This window comes from Diabrotica virgifera, chromosome 7 (genome assembly GCF_917563875.1).
Source record: "Diabrotica virgifera virgifera chromosome 7, PGI_DIABVI_V3a".
Lineage (NCBI taxonomy): Eukaryota > Metazoa > Arthropoda > Insecta > Coleoptera > Chrysomelidae > Diabrotica > Diabrotica virgifera.
The window spans coordinates 31,878,439-31,888,115 of NC_065449.1; the positions used below are offsets into that span (position 1 = coordinate 31,878,439).

A 9,677-nucleotide genomic window follows, 5' to 3' on the forward strand; every position below is an offset into this window, starting at 1 on the left:
ATCTAAATCTTAAGCTTTATTATATAATAGCAAATAATAAAATAACGTGAAGGCTGATAACGTGATTATACGAGGTTAAGTTACCTTTTCTTTATAAAAAAAAGGTGAGACGTGAATAGATTTTAATTTTATTAATCTAATATTATCTTCAAATTATTTTTCTTTCCGATATTAACATTCGCACAAACTTCGCGAATGCGAATGCGAGCGCGAATATGCAAAAATATACGAATATTCGCGAATGCGAATACGAATACGAATATTCGTTACATCACTAATCGAGACCATGTTTTCGTTGGAATTTGCCACTTTGGCAATAGACCTGGATCCCGCGTACCAAAAAAAGTTGATTAATAGCAAGCTGACACTTTGTTAATAGCTTAACGGTGTCTAGTCGGACAAACTTTAACGGAAGTTTTAATAGTGGAACAGGTTAAAAATTTGGAACGTCAGACTACGAAAACGTTCCATGTATTTTGTATGACAGAACTTCCAATTGATTTGTTTTGTTACCAGTTCATTAAACTCTCATGCAAAAACCAGACTGGTGTTTATCACCAACTGGGCATTTTAATGAGTGGAACACGAAGAATATGTCAAATGACAGGAATCATGTTGGTTAGTAATAATAGTCTGATTTTGGCATGAGAGTTTAATGAAAGGGTAACAAATCAATTGGATATTCTGTCCGACAAAATACATGGGACGTTTTCGTAATTTGACGTTCCAAATTTTTAAACTGTTCCACAATTAAAACTTCCCCTGTTCCAGTGTTCCCGTACATCAAAGTTTGTCCGACTAGACACCGTTAATCTATTAACAAATTTTCAGCTTGCTATTAATCAACTTTTGTTTGGTATGCGGGATCCAGGTCTACAATAGAAACCACGAAGGCGTAACCACAAACCTGGTCTCATTAAAAGTTTTATTTTTCTTCTGAGATAAAACTTTGAATTGTTAATAAATATTGTATTTTTTTTTTGTAAAAAAATGCAGCGTTGTTAAAACTTGTAAATTGTCTTTATTGATATGTGTAACATTTAGTTATTGTATTTGCAAAAATATATTTATGATGGAACATTTTTTTTAGACGCTCAACTTAATAGGATTCATCTGTATCGAATGCAGCGGGTGGCTAGCGACTCACTCAAGAGGGGCCTTCTTCAATTTCGTAGCTATGACTGGATTTTGGTTTACCGGAATCCTGTTGGCTTTCTACTTATTCCACCTTATAGAAAAATTCCACAGGGTGCCATGGCTAAAGATTGAATTCATATTTTGTGCCGTATGGACCGGATTATATTTGATAGCGGCGTCTTTAGCTATATCGTTTCACCAAGAAGCCTACATTGCAGCTGGGGTAAGTATTTTTACAGTTTTTTAAGATTTTTTAAACATTGAGAACTATTAGAAAAATCAATATAGACACTTAGTTCACACTTAAAAAAAATATTACCGCCCTCATGAGTAAGTGTGACCAACTCAAATTCAGTCGAATTCGGGACATGGCTGAAAAGTAATACCTGAAATCCGGGACTTTTCAATGAAACTCGGGTCTTTTTTTAAATACAGTAAGGTCTCTTTTTTTGCTGATTTTTTTAATGCAATTTTGAAGTTGTGCGGTTTGTATTTCATACAAAAATTTATATTATTAACAACTAGTATAATTAATTATTCCCATCCAGTTGCCAGTAATCTGAGGATTTGCAATTCGGGTATTCCCCTTGTTACATGATGTACAATATATTACATCAATCTGAGTTTCGCATTGAAAGTTGAAAAGTATATCCTGTAATTGTTTTGAAATTAAATTTGAATGTTTAAGTCTTTAAGAGTTTAAATGTTGCTGATTTCAAGTAGCAGTATAATAAACAGCACGTTTTGATTTCTGGATTGAAACATTTAATTAAGTGTCGTAAAATTTTATGTTCCATAAGAAGAGGTTTTTGCAATCTCAATATCGTTAGTCTGCGTTTTTAATTCCTTCTTTAAGATTTTATTTGGCCCAATGGAGAAAAAAATAGCAAAGACACAATTTTTGGTGGACGTCGTCCACCATTTTATGTGATTTTAGAAAACCACGGAACATATCCCTACTTCTTCAATGCAAGTAAAGTCTTTTTTTATGCGATTTTTTTTATATGTGCTTTTTCTGAAGAACATATCCACCGCATAAAATGAGACCTTACTGTATAGAACTTTAATATTAGTTCTGGATCCCGCATAAGAAAAAAAAGTTGATTAATAGCAAGCTGAAAATTTGTTAATAGCTTAACGGTTTCTAGACGGACAAACTTTGATATATGGAAACACTGGAACAGGGGAAGTTTTAATGGTGGAACAGGTTAAAAATTTGGAACGTCAGACTACGAAAACGTCAGATGTATTTTTTCGGATAGAACATCCAATTGATTTGTTGCCCTTTCATTAAACTCTCATGCAAAAATCAGACTGGTGTCTATCACCAACTGGGCATTTTAATTAGTGGAACACGAAGAACATGTCAAATGACAGGAATCATGTTGGTTAAAGTGTGGTCCCAAAACCTACTAAAATATTTTCTATAACGAGCATACCAGAATTTCTAAGAAACTGATAACATAATGAAAATAATGATGCGGTTTACTCTGGTTTCCTATATGATGATGATGACTGTCGCTTATCAAACAAGATATAGAAAGAAATCAAAATTATATAAAATATAATTCTCTCCATTTTTATTTATGTGTGTCGTAAAGTTAATGATAAACGAAATAATTCTATAATTATTGTCTGAGAGGTAGTGTCACATTTTTACGGTGATTTTAACAGGGACTCTATGAATTTATTTTGGTAGATAGTACTTGTTTGATAACGAAGATGTCTGTCAGCTGGCGCGAGTCCGGGGCCTTTAGGCAAGAAAAGATAAAATACGAAAGTAGATGGAAGAACCCGACAACTTTAATGTCAAATTTATCTCCGTGTCTTACATCTATAATGGCCTAGTGGTTAAAATACCTGGCTCCTGGCTTTACCCAGGCGAGTCGGGTTCGATTCCCGGCGTCGGAAATCCTTTTTGTTTTTAAAATTGACATCTCGATTTGAAAAATAATTGTTTTTATAATACCACGTTTTTATCATTTATACGACACGACATAAAAAAGTATTATAAAAACAATTATTTTTCAAGTCAAAATGTCAATTTTAAAAGCAAAAAGGATTTCCGACGCCGGGAATCGAAACCGACTCGCCTGGGTGAAATCCAGGAGCCAAGTATTCTAACCAATAGGCCATTTAGTCTGGGCATATTATCGGAGAATAGAGAAAAGTTATTTACCAGCAATTTTATTGCTGGAATCGAATCTTATGATTGTATATATTAATAATATAGGTATGCAAAGTCCGCAGATAATGTGCTACTTTTTTTATAAACAGAATGGCGCCCGAAAATCGTATTTTTTTCAATTTTTGCTGTATAACCCCAAAGATTTTAAAATAATAAAATAAGAAAATCTACGGTTTCGTTTTGATCAAAATCTGTCTTCCTCCATCCCCCGATAGCACTATTTCTAGGTCTACCTGTTGTCAAGGAGGCTCTAAGGAAGACAGATTTTTACCATTCCGACCGTAGATTGTCGATATAAATTAAAATAATTTATATCGCAGTATGGATAGAACGCCCTCTAACGGGGAATAAGCGAAATGAATTTCGACTCAATTCAAGCTTTCTGCTTAACCCAGGTATAACATACCAAAAGGCACCGCCCGGAAAACATTCCACTTTGCGGTTCAGAGAGCCCATATGAAACGAGTCTTTGTACTCTATGCAGAGTATGGCATTAACAAAATAAGAAAATCTACGGTTTCGCTTTGATCAAAATCTGCCTTCCTCCATCCCCCGATAGCACTATTTCTAGGTCTACCTGTTGTCAAGGAGGCTCTAAGGAAGACAGATTTTTACCAATAGTGCTATCGGGGGATGGAGGAAGACAGATTTTGATCAAAACGAAACCGTAGATTTTCTTATTTTGTTAATGCCATACTCTGCATAGAGTACAAAGACTCGTTTCATATGGGCTCTCTGAACCGCAAAGTGGAATGTTTTCCGGGCGGTGCCTTTTGGTATGTTATACCTGGGTTAAGCAGAAAGCTTGAATTGAGTCGAAATTCATTTCGCTTATTCCCCGTTAGAGGGCGTTCTATCCATACTGCGATATAAATTATTTTAATTTATATCGACAATCTACGGTCGGAATGGTAAAAATCTGTCTTCCTTAGAGCCTCCTTGACTACAGGTAGACCTAGAAATAGTGCTATCGGGGGATGGAGAAAGACAGATTTTGATCAAAACGAAACCGTAGATTTTCTTATTTTGTTAATGCCATACTCTGCATAGAGTACAAAGACTCGTTTCATATGGGCTCTCTGAACCGCAAAGTGGAATGTTTTCCGGGCGGTGCCTTTTGGTATGTTATACCTGGGTTAAGCAGAAAGCTTGAATTGAGTCGAAATTCATTTCCCCCAAAGATTTTAACTTTACACCAATAACACCCAAATAAAAAATTCACCGTAATTAAATTCTGTATACAGACGTGCTTTCCCGATTTACTTCGACGAAAATTTTCCCCGAAAATGACAACCTTTCTCTTTATATCAACCTGGTATAAAAGTAAGAATGCTAAGATGCTACGTCTTCTCTGTCTTTTTTTATGGTGTTGAGTCATGGACTTTGAACGAAGATATGTGCCGAAAATTGGAAGCATTTGAGATGTGGTTATATCGGAGAATTCTTAAAATCCCATGGACTGATCGGGTCACAAATGAGGAGGTTCTTAGAAGAATGGGGAAGAACCGAGAAGTACTAACCACCATCAAATCTCGAAAGTTGGAATACTTTGGACACATTATGCGAAATGAATCCAGATATGCCCTCCTACAAGCCATCCTGCAAAGAAAAATATTTGGAAAGCTAGGTCCAGGAAGAAGAAGAACATCCTGGTTAAAGAACCTCAGAACCTGGTTCAATGTAACATCTGTGCAGCTTTTCCGCGTTGCTGCAGATAAAGTGAAGATTGCCATGATGATCGCCAACATTCCTCACGGATAGGCACATCAAGAAGAAGTTCTTCCATATCACTCCATGGAGTGCTTTCGTGGCTTGTTTTCCCAGCACTATTTTCATTTCTATATCTTTCATACAAGTGCCATCTCGGTTTATCATTTACCCTAAATACTTACAACTCTTAATAGTGTTTTCTAAACTTAAACTTATAAACTTATAAACTAGTTTATCCTGATATAAAAACATACACTTCAGGATAAACTAGTTTGGCCTGAAGTGTGTGTATTTATATCAGGATAAACTAATTTGGCCTAGGACAAACTAGTTTGGCCTACGCGAGATAGGACAAACTAGTTTGGCCAAGGCCATACTATATAGTTTATCTTAACGCGCTTAGGACAAACTAGTTTAGCCTAGGCCAAACTAGTTTGTCCTGAAATCGGGTTTGGCCGGTAACAGATACATCAAAGAAAGGAACACACGGAAGAAGACATAAGAATGTTAAAGCTATAAAACACAAACAAGAAGAAAAAGGCAAAAGGATGCGGGATAAGTAGATGAAATCACGAAAATACATTCGATATTACAGTATGTATTAATAAATACATATTGAATATATTTATTATTCAACTAATGCTCTGCTGTACTAGTTAAAGAGATAAACACTAAAGCACCTGTTTTTGAAGTACTTGTATAAACGCCTACAAATTAGTTATAAGAATGAATTAAATGATTAATAGAACCAATCTTTGGATATACAATATGATAAAGGATTCCACGAATATTATTTTGTTTTAGTAAAATACGAGGGTGATAAGAAATTATCGGGATTAACGCCCGAATTTTTAAAAATATAAATCATTAACAGTATACACTGTGATGGTATGGTATACCTATCAATATGATTTTTAAATCACGCTATGATCACCGTTCTTTTATGTACAATAACAGGTGGCCACAGTTATTGTAAACTAAACAACAGGATCATGATCATTCTGTTCTGTATTAGGTAGTATTATAAAAACATATTGCCGGTATTAAATAGGTTTAAATACACCTATATGCATTTTTGCATGTGTTTGCGACACTATATTATTATATACGTACGAGAAGTTTTCGATTATGCGAACTTGACTGAATTTAAAACTGGACCAAATCCCATCTCAAAGTTTAGGTAAGACCAATTCCATATGTCAACCAGTTTGGTCCAAGGGTGTGAGTTTTACGGCCCTCAACATTTAGGGTCTGTTTTTCTCGTCCCCAAAACTCCCAACAATTTCGAAAATTTAATTCCGACCTCTGCTGCTTCTGATAATATTGGTCAATGCCCTTTCAACGCAGGTTTAATTTTTAAAATCAGTTATACCATTAAAAAGTTGCCTGTGCTCAGAAATTTTACTCAATTTTTATTTAAGAAGGGGAACATGTTTGTGGCTGTGTGAGTATGTGTATGGAAAAGTTACAAGGATCTGAATTTTTTTCTGTATATCAAGAGGCGGTCATGGCCGATTCAGAACCGGTGTAGTTTGTGATTTGATCACCCATAAGCTAGCTATGGGACTGGGTAGGTACAATAGGACATATTTTTTGGGTGAATGTATCACAGATTCAAGGAAAGGTAAAAAAATATCTTTCTTTCTTTCTCATAATCCTTAGTGCCCTTCAGGGCGTCGGATGTCGGGTTCCGCCTTTTATCCATTTCTTCCAATCGCTTCTATTGGTGGCCAGGTTCTTCATATCCCTCATACTCATATGTCTCCTTTCACCTATATCCTGGATCTGGTCAATCCATGTCTTCCTCGGCCTTCTCTTTTTTCTTTTGTTTCCCATTTTGGCTTCATGTACCTTCTTTGTAAGTCTTTTTAAACCAGCTTAATTGTTTGTTTTCGATCTTCCTCATTATCGGTTCTTGTTCCAGCTCTCTTCTGATATCTTCATTTCTGAATCTATCAAACTTCGTAACTCCGGCTATTCTTCTCATGTATTTCATCTCGGTCGCGTTTATCATTGATTCATGTTTCTTTTGCACAATCCATGTTTCCGCCCCATATGTCATTATCGGATTTACTATGCTGTTATATACTCTGAGTTTAGTTTTGTTGTTTATTTCTGACTTTCCAAAAATTGTATTATTTAAAGAGTAATACACGTTAGTTGCCTTCTTCAGTTTATTACTTATTGCCAAGTCCGTTTTCCCATCATCTGTTATTATATTTCCCAAATATTCAAAAGTAGATACGTGTTCTATTACTTGTTTCCTTACTATTATATTAGTATCCCTTCCTCTTTTCTCATCTTCATTCATTATCATAAGTTTTGTTTTGTTGAGATTCATTTCCATTTTTAATTTCTGTATCTCTTTTTGCCAAATATCTATTAGTTTCTGCATTTTCTCTACTGTGTCTGTGATTAAAACTATATCATCAGCGTATAGAAGGGACTTAATCTTTATTGGTATTTTATAGGGTATCTTTATTTTATAGGTATTTTAGATTAAAGTATCCATGACTATTATAAACAAGAGGGGGCTTAGTCTATCTCCTTGTTTAATTCCCATTTAAAAGTGCCTGATCTTTCTCCATTTATTTGTACTTGGGCTTCTACTTCCATATATATAGATTTTATGACTTTTATCATCTTTTTTGGTATATTATAGCTTTCCAATATTTTCCACATTATTTCTCTGTTTATCGTATCAAATGCCGCATTCAGATCAACGAACATGAGAAATAGTTCATCCCCTTTACGGCATTGTCTCTCTATTATATTCCTTATAATCTTGACGTTATCGTTTGTTTGACGGTTTGATCTGAATGCAGCCTGTTCGTCTTCTAATTCTTTCTCTATCACTGATCTTAGACGCTTCTCTATAATTCTCGTGTATACCATGAAGGCGACCGATGACAAGCATATTGCTCTATAATTCTCGCATTCATTATGTTGTCCTTTTTTGTATATTGGTAGAACTATGTTTTTCTTCCAGTCATCTGGGATTTTCTCTGTACTCCATGCTCCCTTGCATATCTGTAATAGCCAGTTCTCTCCTTTTTCACCCATCCATTTTATCATTTCTGGATCTATTTGGTCCTCTCCTGCCGCTTTTCCAAGTTTAATATTGTTTATAGCTTCTTTCAGTTCTTCCTTCCTTATACTCTCTGGTTCCTCTTCCTCTTCCAGTTCTGGTCTATTTCTTCCTGCTTCATTTCTTTCTACTTCTTCGTGTTTGAATTTATCTTCGTAGTATTGTTTCCATACTTCTAATATTTGTGTAGTCTCTATTTTCAATTGGTTATTTTTATCTTTGATTCCTACTGTTCCCTATCTTTTTTCCCTCTAAACCCTTTATACGATTACAGAATTTTCTGTTATCTGTTTTGTAATTTGCTTCCAATCCTTTTCCAAATTCTTCCCAGCTAAGCTTTTTCGCTTCCCTTACTGCTATCTTTGCTCTATTACGTTTCCCTATATATTCTGCTTTGTTTTTTGACCGAATTGTTTTTAAACGCATTCATTTTTTCTAATCCTGAGAACTAATAAGTATTTTTGAAAAATTTAAACGCGGAATAAAAGATTACATTATTACCGAGGGCTGAAAGTCCCTTAGAATAAACAAAAATTGCTTTTGAATGATATATTTGAATTTGAAATAGAAGTTCTCAAGGACTTTTTACCCTCGATAATACTGTAATATTTCATTCTGCGTATACATTTTTCAAAAATACTCATTAGTTTTCTCAGGATTCGAAAAAAAAAAAATGAATACATTTCAAAATAATTCGACCGAAATTTTGCGCCTACGGTTCCAAAAAGGATTAAAGTATTATACATTTTTATAATCAGTCTTTCAAAAGCTTTTAAATGAGGTGTCACATGATGTACTTTCCCATTTAAAAAAATCAAAGTTATCACTGTCACCTGAAGAGGGACCGCGTAAAGTTCGAAACATTGATGCTATAATATACTATGATTATTTTAAAAATCGACCTGTCCGAGCGTTTACTTATGTGTTAAAAATAAATAAGTTGGTAAGGTGTAACACTTATTCCAGCGCGCTGTATGTGTATATTCCGTACTATTGCAATAAAATATTAAAACGAATAAACGTAAACTTGTTGAGTAGTGGTGATTGACACAACAGACCAGTAAAATGTTATTCATAAAGATAGTGTAAAATATATCGCCGCTTATCTGGTCTGCTAGTAATAAAGTTATCGGCATTTAATTGCAAAGCGGTCTTCTTAGCTGGAAAATACTTTAGCAAATGTACCTATGTATGTTTTGTATTAAATCCAGTAATAGTTATTATTGTACAGTGATTTGTAAATAGTGTTTGTGTTACAAAATAAACTAATTACCTCCCAAGTTTATTACTCATTTCAACACCGATTTACACCTTGCTTGAGCCGACAAAAATTATCAGAGTCTAAGGGCTTGTTCATATAAGAGCGGTTTGCCAACGTCGATGCCGTAATTTACCAGTTTAAACGCTAGTAAACTAGCGGTTGCATCTGTTTCTATGTTAACTTGAACCGCGGTGGTTGGGTTTTTCAGGTAAACCGCGACGTCAACGTTGACAAACCGCCCTTATATGTACGAGGCCTACGCTATCAACCACTACAGAAGCTGGTTCCCGTCT

At 34.8% G+C, this 9,677-nt stretch overlaps 1 protein-coding gene across 11 annotated transcripts in view; it reads left to right on the forward strand.

Annotated features, from left to right (window-relative positions):
- LOC126887881 (CKLF-like MARVEL transmembrane domain-containing protein 4) overlaps window positions 1–9,677 on the forward strand; it is a 75,807-nt gene that overhangs the window by 46,846 nt on the left and 19,284 nt on the right. For all 11 annotated transcript variants that reach the window (XR_007699261.1, XR_007699259.1, XR_007699258.1 and 8 more), the window contains exon 3: window positions 1,091–1,360. Coding sequence is in view for 1 of the 11 variants with exons in the window: in XM_050655777.1 (XP_050511734.1) it covers window positions 1,091–1,360 (270 nt within the window). In the remaining 10 variants the exon portion in view is untranslated. The remainder of the gene's footprint in view (window positions 1–1,090; window positions 1,361–9,677) is intronic.